The sequence below is a fragment of the Haemorhous mexicanus genome, chromosome 3 (genome assembly GCF_027477595.1).
Source record: "Haemorhous mexicanus isolate bHaeMex1 chromosome 3, bHaeMex1.pri, whole genome shotgun sequence".
Classification (NCBI taxonomy): domain Eukaryota; kingdom Metazoa; phylum Chordata; class Aves; order Passeriformes; family Fringillidae; genus Haemorhous; species Haemorhous mexicanus.
Window position 1 is genome coordinate 114,920,995 of NC_082343.1, and position 14,550 is coordinate 114,935,544.

Sequence of the window (14,550 nt, forward strand, 5' to 3'; positions counted from 1 at the left end):
GGAACTGAAAAGAGATGGGTGTGGGATGCAGGAGGGTTTAGGAAGGATATAGGCAGGCTGGAGGAGGGAAACCAGGTGGGAGGGAGGCCAGCTGGAGGAGAGAAACAGCAAGGAAAAGGTATAGAGGCAGAATGGAGATGGGATAGCAAAGGTGGGATTCAGGAAAATCCAGACAAGTTACTGGAGGAAAACTGGATGGGATGGAGAGAGGAGGGAGGAAGGAAGCAGGAAGGATATGGATGGGATTAAGCAGGGATAAAGGTGGGACTGAGGAAGAATGCTGGCAGATTAAAAGATGAAAACAAAATGGGATGGAGCACAGCAGGAAGCGAGAAAGACAGGAGGAAAGATGCAGGATGGGATGGCAGAGGGTGGAACACCTGTGGGATCGAGGAAGGCCAGAGGCAGGCTGGAGAAGGGGTACAGGTGGGCTGGAGGTGGAATTGAGGAAGGATGCAAGCAGGGTGGAGGAGGAGAGATGGAAGCAGAGCAGGGGTGCGGGCAGGATGATGGAAGCCTGCAGGGGCAGGGATGGAGGCAGAAGGGAAGCAGGCAGGAGGAAGGAGAGGAGCAGCGATGGAGCCGGGCGCAGGGATGCACGGAGGGATGGATGGAAGGAAGGAGGGACGGATGGAAGCAGGGAGGGAGGCGGGCTCTGGGGGCGGGCAGCCGGCAGGATGCTGTCACGCCGGGGGCGGGCCGGCGGGGATGACTCAGCCTCCGGGAGCTGCCCCGGCCGTGGCCACCGAGCGGGGGCCGTGAGCGCCGGTGAGTCCCGGGGCTGCCGGGGACTCGCACAAGGAGCGCAGCTGCGAGGAGCGGTAAGGGAGGGGATGCTTAGGGGCAGGGGGCACGGGAAATGGGGCATCCCCCTTGCACGGGCCACGGAAAGCCCGCAGGGACAGCAGCGACAGCGTCCCCCGCTTTTTCCAGCGGCGTTTTGGGGGATTTTTGTCCGCGGCTGGTGCGGGATGCGCAATGCGGGGTGAGGGAGGGGGATGCGCTGCGGCGGAGATTGTGGCAGGGAAAACGAGCGCTCAAAAGGCATCAAACCTTCAAGAAAGGTCACGGGAGGAGAGAGGAAGCCTTGTTTTTATGGTAGAGACAGGAAAAACAGCGCAGCCCTGCTCGTCAGCTGACGCCGAGAGCGGTTTGGCACTCTGGCAGCATCCCGTGATGCACAGCCCAGCCTGGGTTTGGACCCGGACCATGGCTTGGGAATGGCGCTGGAGAAGCTGCCATGTGTCCCTCCGGCCTGGAATGAATCTCTCATCCCCGTATCCCACTTCCAGGGATGCTCTGCGGGCATGGTGATGTAGCAAAGATCGCTTCCTTCTGGCATTTCCCTCGAAATGTCCTGTCCTTCCGTAGCACAGGGTGTCTGGGGGCTTGTGCAAGACTCTGGTTTATGGATTGGTCTGTAAGAATAATGGGGAAGTAAAAAAAAAAAGAAAAATCAGTGCAGCTTCATTTGGGAGGAATCTTGTGGTTTCTGTGCATGGAAGCTGCAGAGGTGAGGGAATTATTTTGTCAGATACAGAACAGCCAGATCTAGTAGGGTTGAAATTAGATGACCTTTAGGATCTCTTCCAACCAAACCTCTCTAGGATTCTGTTATCTGACCTGTGTTAGCGATCTGGCTTTGCTAGAAGGGAATAGGCGTGGGGAGGAGCACCTTATGTTGGTTTTTTTCCTTGATGAAAAAATAATTCCAGCTTTGGTAATGCAGCGAGAGCTGTGATGCAGTCAGCAGAGCGGGGTTTGGTGCTGCCGTGCTCACCTGGTGACGCAGCAGGCTGAGCTGGATCTGGAGCTAGAGCTGAGCCTTTCTGGGCTGGCTTTGTTGTGGCTTGGAGTCACAAGCCCTGGCAAAGAGAACAAAGGACAAAGCTGAGCCCAGGCTAAGGGCTGGTGCTGAGCAGGACACATGATTTGGGCTGTGCTGAGCACCCCTGGCCCTGGAGGTTGTAGAAGGGAGGGTGGGACAGCTTTTGCCTTCCTCAGAGCCTTGGAGAAGGTGTGGATGCCTCCTTGGAGAAGGTGTGGATGCCTCCTTGGAGAAGGTGTGGGTGCCTCCGTCTGTGCCCGCAGGGGTTTGGCCCAGACACTGCAGGAGCTGGGAGATGCTTCAGGGCTGTGACTTATCTGTGGTCTGACCTGCCTGGGCTGAGTCATGTGAGCTGAGCTCGGAACGGCCGGTTTGGGGGTTGGGTTGGTGCTTTTTTCTTGAATAAAGTTAAGTAGGACTTAGCTGTGGGCTTTGTTTTGGGGAAGGAGACCTTTGTGGTGTGAAGGTGAAGGGATTCGCTGCTGTGTGTCTGCCTTGGCTGCTGGGAGGGTGATGTGGGATCCTGCTGAGGGCTGGGATATCAGGATCTCTGCTGGTCAGGGTGACTCTGAGATACGTACAAGTCTCTTTTTCCTGGCCAGGCTGTCGAAGAAGGAGTTCTGTTTTCTTTCATTCTTCTGTTGTTGTTCTCAAGGTTGTTTATTATTTCTTATCTATAACATTCTTTCTCTGGCCTGCCGAGGTCTGTGTGGCAGGTCGGGTTGTGGCACACTGCCTCAGAGGTGGTGTTAGCTTTTTATACTAAAAACTACATGTACATTATTTACAAAACCTTCCCAATACCTATTACCTGTGTTAGACGGTGAGTTTCTACCTTAAACCAGTCCAAAAGTGCCAACACCACCCACAACTTGGAGGCTAGGAAGAAGAAAGAAGAAGGACAGGGTACACCCAAATTCCTCCATCTTGGGACCCCAAGCCCCCATTCTAAAACCCCAAAAGTCTGTTTTTCACCCCGTGACTAACTATTATTCTACTTAAGCTCTCTTTACTTGTAATTCTTTGTATGAAGGTGGTAATTTGCTCCATGGATCAAAATCAACACACAGGTGTCTTGGGCTCTGTGCCAAGGTCTCTGAGCCCCCTGGGCAGGGGCTCGAGCCATCCAAGACAGCCAGAGGGATGTCCTGGCTTCCAAAAGGCTGGGATGTCAGGATCTGATTATCATGGAGCTCTGTCCAGGAGAAAACAGGCGGGGAGCTGCCCTGGCTGCCCGATCTGGTCAGGAGGGATGGAGATGGCTCTTGGGTGGTGTCTCCTCCTCCTCTGCGGCAGCACAGAGGGCTGTGGGTGGATGCTGCAGCACCAGCACAGACACAGCCCTTCGGCTGCTCTCCTCCCTTGCAGGCTGCAGCTGCTCTGAGCAGCTCCTGCAGAGCCTTCGGCCTCGCTGCCTCCTCCTCCTCACTCGCTGGGACAGGGGCGGCACTCAGCTGCCCCAAATTTCCTCTTTCTAAGCAATCAGCTGGCTGAATCGTGAGTGTCCCCTCCCACCCAGGGGCAGGTGTGCTGGTGGGTGTTTATTTCTTGTTTATTTCTTGCTCATCCTTCAAGAAATGGCATGAGCAGATGCTTTGGAGCTCAAAGTGTTCCCTGCTCTCCATCCAGGGGAAGGTGGGGTGACCTGAGGGGCTCTTTGCCAGCCCCAAACATCCTCCTTCCAGCTGGGGAATTCTGCAGGGTGAAGGTGACAAGCCCAACAGCCTTGTTTCTGTTTGCAGACTGGTGGGATGGGAGCTGTGTGAGGATCAGCCTTAGCCAGGGTTATCCTGAAGCTGAGGCACCTCTGGAGATGTTGGGGGGTGCAAAGGAAAAGGATCTGCTGGGGTTCCTGGGGAAACTCCTCTGCCCTGTTTGCTGTGCATGAATTGGTGGGCAGATGTTGGGGTGCAGCAGCTGTGATGCAATTTTGGTTTTTGGGGCTGCTGCTGTGGGGTTTAAACGGCCCTGAGGTTTTAGGTGTGAGGAGGAGATAGCGGTGCTGAGGGAAGCACCAGTGTGATAACGCTGCCAGGGGAAGTTTTGCTGCTCAGATCAGCTGGGGCAGGGGGTGAGGGAGGAAAGCAGCAGCTTTTTGTCGCTGTAGGGTCTCTGGGGTTGTTGTGGTGGTTGGGCTGCACGTGACCCATGGCTGGTGGGAATCCTGTTCTGCCAGTCCCGTGCCTGTGCCCTATTTATAGCCCTGCTGTACACAGGATAAAGCCAGGGACAAGGGGGGTTAGGGAGGAAGAAATCCCATGAGGGTGAGGATTTCCCCTTCCTTTTCCAGACAGATCTTGGGATACCTGATCTTGGGTGTCAGCTCCCACCACCCTAAACTTCACAGCCATAGGAGACCTCATAGAATACTAGAAAGGTTTGGGGTGGAAGGGGTGTTTAAAGGGCATTTAATTCCAACCTCTCTGCCATGGGCAGGGACATCTTCATAACATTTAACTATGTATTTGAACTGGATGTCAGGTTGCTCAGAGCCCTGTCCAACCTGACACTGAATGTTTTTTGGGATGGGGCATCCCTCATTTCTTGGGGCAACCTTTTCCCTCACAGGGAACAATTCCTACCCAATATCCCATCCATCCCTGCCCTCTGGCAGTTTGAAGCCATTCCCTGTGTCCTGTCCCTCCATCCCTTGTCCCAAGTCCCTCTCCAGCTCTCCTGGAGCCCCTTTAGGCACTGGAAGGGGCTCTGAGGTCTCTCTGGAGCCTTCTCCTCCCCAGGCTGGACACCCCCAGCTCTCTCATGACCCATAGGGAGGCTCCATGCCCACAAGAGGCTTGGCAAGGGTTTTTTTTTTTTTTTCTTTTTGCCTCAAGAGCCATCTGGCTCAGAGCTCTTTGCTTTGCTGGGTTTGCTGGCCCTGGGCCATGTCCATGGTGCAGATGCAAAGCAGCAGAGCTGAAACTCTGCCTCTTTCAGGGGAAACTGCTGGGATCTATTTTCAGTTTGGTTTCAGGTTGCCTGGAGAGTGTGGTCTGGTAACCCGAGGCTGGGAGATGTCCCGTGCCTGTCCCTCAAAAGCTGGGTGTGAGCAGCACATCGATGCCTGGCAGGGTGGTTTTCAGCCTGTCAGCAGATTTACAAACATCCTGCTGGAAGACAAAAATGTGATCATGTGACTTCTGGCCTCAAAAACACCTCCTGCCTATGCTATGGGAAAATACCGAGTTGACTGCAGGAAGTACAGAAGGTTGTGGGGTTTGATATTTTTGTGTGTGTGCATTTTTTTTATTATTATTTTTATGAGATTTTTCATTTAAAAGGTGCTTCAGCCCAGGCTGGTTACCTGCAGGCTTTCTGTGGCCTATTGTGGGCAAAAAGCACAGTTGTATCATAAGTGTATATTTATTTTCCTGGGTGTAACCTGTCTGTAAGGAGGGGAGCCCAGCCAGCGAGTCCCTTGCCTGCAGAAACCTCTTAAGAAAATATTCATGAAACCCCTGAAAATATGCATAAAAGCCCTTCAAAGAGGTGATATTTAGGAGTGGGAAGACCCAAGTGCTGCTGAAACTCAGCTTTTTTTTTTTTTGGGTGTCCTGCTGAAAGCACAAAGCAGGGGGAACAAAATAAATAAATGGTGGAAGGAGGGGTGGGAAAGGAGAAAAAAAGCCCCTTTATACAGCGAGCTGCAGCCGCCTGGGCTCACTGCTGTTAGAAAGTAGGACACTCCTGCTGGGTTTTCTTCTCTGGAAAGGCTAAACTTGGCTGGGAGTGGGTGGAAGCAGCCAGCAGGGAGGTGTGTGTGTGTCTCCATCCCCATCCCCTGCTCATCCAGCTCTGCTGCTGTGGCAGGAGCTGTGTGTCCGGTTTAAACCCGGGCTTGCAAAGGTGATTACACCTTCAGCTGGCTGAGTTGAGCAGGAATTAAAGCCTGAATATCTCTGCTGTGGAGGATCTGAGGTCTTGCAGTGCTCACCAGGCTTGGGGTGGATGTGGGGCTGGTGGGAGGGAGGGAGCTGGGAGGGTTTGGAGGAGGAGGAGGAGGGTGCCCTGGTGTGTTTGCAGAGATAAAGGAGCTCGTTTTGTGTCTGAGTCAGAAGTGGGGATGTGGAACAAGTGGCTGCTGGCACTGGGGGTTACTTTGAAATTGGGCAATTCGATGTGAATTAGGTTAAAGGGGAGCAGGGAAAACCACAGAGCCCTGGTGTGTCTGTGTGGGCTGGATGGTGCTTGTGCTCCTGCATGGGAGGCTGTGGTCCTTTCTTTGCTGCTCTTCCTCTGTGTCTCTGATCCCCCAGTTGGGACTTTCCTCATTCCCTGCACCTCCCTGGGGAAAAGCCCCAGTGGGAGGGGAGCAGAGGATGGCAGCCACAGGCAGCTCTGGTGCATGCTGACCCCCCTGTGCATGGGCAGGGGGTCACACCCGGGGCTGTGACACCCCCAGGGCAGGGGGCTGGCCAAAATGAGGCTCTTAAAAATGTAATTTGGAGTAATATCTTTAAAGGGGAGAGCAGGGCTTATCAAATCCCATGCCTGAAGTTTGGTGTGGAGATGGTCTGTTCCTTCACTTGTTCCTTCTCCTGGTCCTTATTCTTCGTTGTTGTGGAAGTAAACACAGGTTTTAATACCCTCTAAATCCCTTGGATCTGCTTCAAAAGGTATTTTCCTGCTGCTGCTAATCCTGCAGTGGTCAACAAACAAGGTTGCCTTGTCTGATTTCTCCTGAGCTGCAGGGGGGGGTTGTTGCTCTGTTCCTGTGTCTCTCTCCTGACCTTTGGGGCAGCTGGGGATCTGGAGGGATCTGGTGCAGCCACACATTTTATCCTCCCACGTGTTGCTGCAGCTGAGCCCACCCTGGGAATGTTTCTACCATGCTCCAATCTGGCTGCAGGTGGAGTGTCCTGTTCAGCAGCCAAGATGTGGCCCCCCGTGTCCCTCCTGTGTGTCCTGGTGGCCTTTGCCAACGCTCGCAGCATTCCTTACTTCCCTCCTCTCTCTGATGACCTGGTCAACCACATAAACAAGCTCAACACCACCTGGAAGGTGAGTACTGGGCTGATCTGGCATTTTTTGGGGGGGAGGCATTGCTGACAGTCTCTCTGTGGGATTCAGTGGCTGGGCTTTGGGAGTGTCACCATGGTGGTGACATAGATCCAGCCTTGGTCCCAGCTGGCTTTTCCAGTGAGGTGATGCTGTCAGGGGTTCCTGCAGTGACAGGAACTGTGGAGCTCCTCCTCGGAGCAGAGCAGGATGAATTTGTGGAATAGGAGCTGCTGGTTCTTTGCTTTTTTTTTTTTTCTTACCAAGGCTGAGATAGAAAGTGCTCGAGATGGTATTTTGTGTTCAGACACAGATGTTTGTTATTTCTTATCTATATCACAGTCTCACAAGCTTTGAGTTCTACAGCATTTCACTAACAAGCTACAAAATGGGCCTGTATCTATCTCTATAAGGTCCTTTAAGGAAAAACTATCTAATTAAGAAATGACACTTAAATTATTTTCACTTTTAATTCAGTAACTAATCACTCGTGTCCCACAATGCGAACTTTTCTAATTACAAAGTACTACTCAAACACATGAAAAAGGGGAAGAAGGAGGATTAGCCTCTGCCTTAAAACCTCTATCTTGCTTCACATATATTCTATTTTATTTTCTATATTATTCTATTCTATGTTATATTCTAAATTCTATTCTATGTTATATTCTAAAACATTAAACTCTAAGTTTTCCACCATGTGATATTACACACTTCTAATTAAACTGTACACCCATAATCTCAGTTCAGTCATTCCATTTTGTAAGCTTTCTCCACGGCCTCAGGTCAAATGCAGTATTCTCCTGGGAGTCAGATCTATCAGCACAGAAAGTCTGAAATTCTCAGCATGCAGGGTTCCAACATCTCCTCCCCTTCTTGTTTGAACCATGAACACTGGTTTGACAGTTTTGTCAAACCACTGTTAGATACACTGAAGTAGAGGAGGAGGAGGAATAATGTAAGAGGAAGAGGAAACTCTGCAGGAGGCTGGAAATGTGGACTTTTCTGTCTAATTACAAAGTACTACTCAAACCCATGAAGAAGGTGAAGAAGAAGGATTTGCCTCTGCCTTAAAACCTCTATCTCGCTTCACATATATTATTATATTCTAAAACATTAAACTGTGTTTTCCACCACGTGATATTACACACTTCTAATCAAACTGTACACCCATAATCTCAGTTCAATCATTCAATTTTGGAAGCTTTCTCCATGGCCTCAGGTCAAATGCAGTGTTCTCCTGGGAGTCAGATCTATCAGCACAGAAAGTCTAAAATTCTCAGCATCCAAGGTTCCAGCATCTTCCCCTCTTGTTTGAACCATGAACACTGCTTTGACAGCTTTTGTCAAACCTCTACTGAAGTAGAGGAGGACCAATGTAAGTAAGAGGAGGAAGCTCTGCAGGAGGCTGGGAACAAGCAGTGAGTGTCCAGTTATTGGTGACCTGACCCTCCTTGGCCAGTTTGCTGAGTCCAAAGCCTTGAGCTGAACCTTACTGGTCCTGATGGGCTGATCCTGGGCTGTGTTCTGTGTCTGTAGGTGCTTGGCTCTTGGCCCTTAGGCTTTGCAGCAAGTGTCAGACTCTGGTTGGGGTTCAGAGAGCTCTGGAGCACCAAGCTGTGATCCCAGAGATGCTCTTGGTGGCTCTGGAGAGTCGTGTCCCAATTCTGTGTGTCTCTCCCCAGGCAGGGCACAACTTCCACAATGCTGACATGAGCTATGTGAAGAAGCTCTGTGGCACCTTCCTGGGTGGGCCCAAGCTCCCTGAGAGGTGAGTGCAGGGAGGAGAAGGTGAAGCTCCAGTAGAAGTTGTCTGGATCCTTCATGAGCATCTGGAGTGGGTGAGGGGCTCTCCTGACAGGGTGGACACTGTTCATGGAATTAAGCACGGAGGACACATGAGGGGAAAATCCATCCTGTGTCCTGCCAGTTGTGCAGTTTGTTGTCCTTGAAAATGAACACACCAGAGAAGCTGCTGACCTGGTCTGAGGACAAACATAAGTGTTTGTGCTCCTTCAGTGAGCAAACAACACAAATGTCCTCCAGGCCACCTTCAGAGGAGGTTGGAGAGTGCAGTGCACCCCGTCATGGTTTGCTGGTGTCCCTGAGACAGGATTTCCCTCTCCTCACAGGGTGGATTTTGCTGCAGACGTGGAGCTGCCCGATAACTTCGACTCGCGGACGCAGTGGCCCAACTGTCCCACCATCAGTGAGATAAGAGACCAGGGCTCCTGTGGCTCCTGCTGGGTAAGGACAGGGGAAGTTTAGTGTTGTGTTCATAAAATTTACTGGGCAAAACCCACGCCTTCGATTTGCTGCTGAACCCCCTGCCATGGGCAGGGACACCTCCCACTATCCCAGGTTGTTCCAAGCCCCATCCAACCTGGCCTTGGACACCTCTAGGGATCCAGGGGCAGCCACAGCTTCTCTGGGCAACCTGTGCCAGGGCCTCACCACCCTTGCAGGGAAGAATTCTTTCCCAATATCCCATCTACTCCTGCCCTCTGGCAGTGGGAAGCCATTCCCTGTGTCCTGTCCCTCCATCTCTTGTCCCAGGTCTCTCTCCAGCTCTCCTGGAGCCCCTTTAGGCCCTGGAAGGGTCTCTGAGCTCTCCCTGGATCCTTCTTTTCTCCAGGGCAACACCCCCAGCTCTCCCAGCCTGGCTCCAGAGCAGAGGGGCTCCAGCCCTTGGAGCATCTTAGTTGCCCTTTGTAAGGGGACACTGTGGGATCCTGCAGTGTCTGAGCTCCTGGGTGGCCTCTCCCAGCCAGGCCATACTTGCTGCTCTCATTTCCAGGAGGTTGCCTGGTTTCTCTCCCCTGGGTGAGCTCTAATGGGTGTTTTGGGGTTTTCCCCAGGCTTTTGGTGCCGTGGAAGCGATTTCAGACCGGATCTGTGTCCACACCAACGCCAAGGTCAGCGTGGAGGTCTCAGCTGAGGACCTGCTGTCGTGCTGTGGCTTTGAGTGTGGCATGGGGTGAGCTGCTCCTGGTCCTTGTGCTCCTAGAAGGTGGTTGGGAGGAGCAGGGGCAGACCCTGGAGGTGCTGATTGCTTCAGCCCTGCCTTCGTTACCTCCCTTAGGAGCACAGAGCTCCTCCAGAGGTTTGTGCCATGGATGAGGGAGTTTGGTGGAACATAAAGGTGACTCCAGGGACTGGGACACATCGTGCCCCCAGCATAGTGGGTGGTGATGGCTGCAACCACTTAATGATGCTCTCCCACACAGAGCTGGCAGCTGCCAAAGCCAAAGGAAGGATCTTTTCTTAGTCCCAGATCCTTGGTTTTTCAGGCACAAGCCTTTTACCTCTGGCTTTCCCAGTTGTTGAGCACAGGGTAGAGAGTTGAGTCTCTAAGTCCTGTTGCTCCTGGCAGCAGAAGCTGGTCAGGGACCTGGTAAGGAGGCACTTTGGGATTTGGAGCCATGGGTGCTCTTACCTCCTTGCCTGAGACCTTGGTGTCTTAAGGCAGATCCTGGGGAAGAAAAGAACAGACTAAAAAACGGTTTAATATACCCAAACCTTCCTTTGAACCATCCCAGGCTGGCTCCATTCCCCTGCCTCTCCCAAAATGGGATGGCTGGGGCTGGAGCTGGTGCCTCTCCCCCCAGGTGCAATGGTGGTTACCCCTCTGGTGCGTGGAGGTACTGGACAGAGAGGGGCCTCGTGTCTGGGGGTCTCTACGATTCCCACGTGGGTAAGTCCTGGCAGATACCCTTGGGGAACTGGGAGGAACATCTCTGCTTGCTTGAAGTTCATGATTTTTGGGACCCTTCTCTCCTGGTCTGCATCCTTGTGGCTGCTCCCTCCTTCAGCTCGAGCACCTCTGCAGTCCCAGCTGGCTGCCCGTGCCCTCATGGCTCCTTCCTTTGGGACAAGGGTCCCTGAGCAGCACCCAGAGGCAGGAGGCCCATCTGGGAAGGGAGCCAGGAGCCCTCAACAGACCTCCCAAGGCTCCTGTTTCCATAGCAGGAATGAATCAGGCTGTGAATTTTGTGCTGTTGCTGGGTTTGAACCAGCTCACTACGCTTTGGATGAGGTCAGAGATGTGTTCCCCCTTCAAAAAATAACTTCCAGACTGGAACCCTCTGCCTCCCCCTGCCATGACCATCAGCTGGTTCATGTTTCCACCTTTTCCATCACTGTTTGGAGAGGGAGGTGGTGGGAAGCAGGTTTGTTGGGAAACACATTGCTCATGGAAGGAAGACCTCCTGCACCCCACTAATTTGTGGGGCTCCTGGGGCAGAAAGGCTCTTTCCTGGGGCTTCTGGTGCTTTCTCCAGCGTGACTTTTGGGATCTTTGGGGACAACCAGTTGATGTCACCTCTGTCCTGGACAGGCTGCCGGCCCTACTCCATCCCACCCTGCGAGCACCACGTCAACGGCAGCCGGCCCCCCTGCACCGGGGAGGGAGGGGGCACCCCGAGGTGCAGCCGGCACTGTGAGCCTGGCTACTCCCCCTCATACAAGGAGGACAAGCACTATGGTAAGGGAGCTGGCCTCCAAAGCTGCTCCTCGTGGCAGCTGGGAGGGGTGGGCAGGATTGAACCCGTTCCTGGTGGGTTTTTTCTCCTGTGCCCTGTCCCTGGCGGTCCTGGAGCAAAGCTGAGCGTGGCAGGTGCACAGTTTGTGTTTGCTGAGACTCAGCTGGGAAGGGGGAACCGGTGGAACTGGTTTGAGTCCTTGTGGTGCACGTGGCTGGCTAGAGGAGTGTGGTGTCAAAGCCACCTCCAAGTCTCCTTGGCAGCCCTGCACATTTAGGATAATCCAGCTGTTTCTTGGAGATTTGTCTTCTCCTTGAGTCTTTTGGGTTTTAAAAAGGAGAATGTACAAGGGAAAAATGTCCCTTCCCAATAAGCTGTCTGGAATAGGTCTTTGGGTAGAGAATAGGACTCAGATTAAATAATTCCCTCTGGAAGAGGAGTGGCTGGAGCCCACTTTTCCTGCTTGGCTGTGTCAGTCCCTCTGGAGCTGCCAGGTTTGGATTTTACCTGAATTTAAGTGCAAGAGGCCTCCTGCAGGGTCACACTGAGCCATCCTGTGTGACCTGACGGTGCCATCCTGATGGTGGGAATTCTTTTCCTTTCAGGCATCACATCCTACGGAGTCCCTCGCAGTGAGAAGGAAATCATGGCTGAGATCTACAAGAACGGCCCAGTGGAAGGAGCCTTCATTGTCTACGAGGATTTCCTGATGTACAAATCTGGTGAGCAGCACCACTGGGGCTGTGGGGGGAGAGCTTTAACCAGAGGGTCCTTCTTTTGTGGCCCTGGTCTGTCTTTTCCAGTCTTGGAGATCTCAATCTCACACTTGAGTATCTGCTGTGGCAAGGACATGGGCAGGTGCCACCTCCTGTGTCCATAGCAAAGGGAAATCAGTTCCTGGGATTGGTTCAGGGAAGGAGCCCTAAGGGGAAGCACCCCAAATTACAGCTGGCAACAACAGCTCAGATTTAGAACCTCAAAACTCTTGATGTGAACTGGCTTTGAGCCCCTTGGGGAGTGTGTCTGGGTGTCCTGTGTGCTCAGCTGGTGCTGAGCATTGGTCACAGAATCATGGAATGGTTTGGGTGGGAAGATAATGATTAAAAAATCATCTCATTACAATCCCTGCTATGGCCAGGGACACCTTCCACTATCCCAGGTTGATCCAAGCCCTGTCCAGCCTGGCCTTGGACACTTCCAGGGATCCAGGGGCAGCCACAGCTTCTCTGGGCACCCTGTGCCAGGGCCTCCCCACCCTCAGGGAAGAATTGACTCCTAACACCCAACCTAAATCTCCCATCCTTTAGTTTAAAACATTTCCCTTCCGTCCTCTTGCTATCTCCCCATGCAAAACTCCTTCCTCCAGACTCTGCACTGAGTTTCAGTTTCACATTTAACCAAAAACCAAAATTAATAATATTTAATAATGATAAAATTTCATATATATTATTAATCTCAGCCACTCGGGTTTGTGATACTGGGGGCCCCCAGGCTGTGAGCACTCTGTGGTGTGGACAGGCAGTGCCTGTTGACATTTTGGGGTGTTTTTCCCTTGCAGGGGTCTACCAGCACGTGTCTGGGGAGCAGGTGGGAGGCCACGCCATCCGCATCCTGGGCTGGGGCGTGGAGAACGACACTCCCTACTGGCTGGTGGCCAACTCCTGGAACACCGACTGGGGGGAGAACGGTGAGAGCCACCGGCAGTCCCCGCCCCGTTTCCCCGCCCATTCCCCTGGGATGGATGCAGAGGGTGACTTTTTTTGGTGTTCTCCCAGGCTTCTTCAAAATCCTGCGAGGAGAGGACCACTGTGGCATCGAGTCCGAGGTTGTGGCTGGCATCCCCAGGACGGAGCAGTACTGGAAGAGGATGTAACTCTGATCAAACCACAAATAATCCTGAGTCCCTGATGCTTTTAACTGATAGTGGGTTGGGTGCAGAGACCCTCCCTTCTAAAAGAGACTCTAGTTCAGGTTACTTTATTAAAGCTTTTTATCCTTTTTTTTTTTTTTTTCAATTTTTTGTTTCCGGATTTTTTTTCTTTTTAAAATTTTTGGGTTTGTTTTTGTTTTTTAAATTGTATGGTGGAGCTGGAGGTGCAACTGCTTTCTGCCACCCTCCTGCTTCTGGTGGGTCACAGCAGGACACTGGGGCATTTCCTGCTCAGAGAACTGCTGGAGAGCTCGCTGGCCTCTTGGAATTTGGTTAGCCTGGACCCCTTCCAGCCCAGTTTGCTACTGGGAGGGCAGGAAACAGTAGCTTTGTGCTGGGATTAGGGACTTGGTGGGGCTGCAGAGGTGGATGCTGCTGAAAGCCATGGCCAGGGGGGATTTGTGCACCCCCAGATGGGTTGATCTGACTGTTAGCACCCAAAACAAGCAGGGAAGAATTTCCTGTGAGTGTGTGCCTTGAATTGGCTAATTTTAGACCTAATAATGAACAAAATACTGATGAACTTGCTGTGGGGGTGGCTCTGGCCAGAGCTGCCTGCACCAAGTCCTTCGTGCATCGCCTGCTGTGCTCCACCCTTCTGGCTTTTCAAACCACTTCTTCCTCAGCTGTTCACTGACTTTTTTATCTGCTGTAGGGGTTATTGATGCTGGGGAAGGGCCTGAAGATCCATGAGCCTTTGATCAAATATCCTGCAAGCATCTGGGAGGGAGCTGGAAAGAGCAAAGCCCTTCTCCTCCATGGCTGAGCAGCTTGGTGTGTGCAGGTCATGCCTGGGCAAGGGTGCAGTGCCCAAACTGGGGTGCTTTGGGGCTGCAGGTGCTGGATGCTGAGCTGAGGGATGGTTCCCAAGTCTGCTGCAGGGAGCTCAAGCAGATGCTTGGAGGTGTCTCACTAACTTGGACACAATAAAAGCGTTTTTTTCTTGAGCCACAGACATTAAGAAAAGTAAAAACCCTTATTTTTGTTATTGGGGGGAGGTGTAATAGGTTGTGTACAGGAGGAATCATGTGATTTGCCAACACTAATATAGCAAAGAGCTTTTTTTTTTAATTTTAAAGCACAAAATATATTAGTGACCTGAGGCTATGGGTCTGAGATGTGTGAAGCAGGCTCTCCATGCACTGTAAAATAGCCCCTTACCTCTGCTTGCTCAGGCACCAGTGAGGCAGAGCTGTGCTGTATTTGGCTGGAACACCTGTGCCAATAAATGATTTCTCCAGTGTCTTGGCTCCTGGTTCTTGGTTGCTTCTGCTTGGCTTCTGCCCCCTCAGATGGTTGTCTGGAGTGGAAGCCAA

The 14,550-nt window shown here is 52.2% G+C and overlaps 1 protein-coding gene across 2 annotated transcripts; it reads left to right on the top strand.

Moving 5' to 3' along the window:
- The first annotated feature begins 680 nt into the window (after window positions 1-680).
- CTSB (cathepsin B) lies at window positions 681-14,477 on the top strand. Of its 2 annotated transcripts, none has more exons than XM_059843097.1 (10): window positions 681-821; window positions 6,678-6,829; window positions 8,509-8,594; window positions 8,956-9,070; window positions 9,682-9,800; window positions 10,432-10,517; window positions 11,160-11,306; window positions 11,910-12,026; window positions 12,863-12,991; window positions 13,080-14,477. In XM_059843097.1, the coding sequence occupies exons 2-10, from the start codon at window positions 6,704-6,706 to the stop codon at window positions 13,175-13,177; spliced, it is 1,023 nt and encodes a 340-aa protein (XP_059699080.1). In that variant the 5' UTR covers window positions 681-821; window positions 6,678-6,703; the 3' UTR covers window positions 13,178-14,477. The 2 variants fall into 2 exon arrangements, with proteins under 2 accessions (XP_059699080.1, XP_059699079.1); XM_059843096.1 differs by having other exon boundaries at window positions 688-768.
- The last annotated feature ends 73 nt before the right edge of the window (window positions 14,478-14,550 follow it).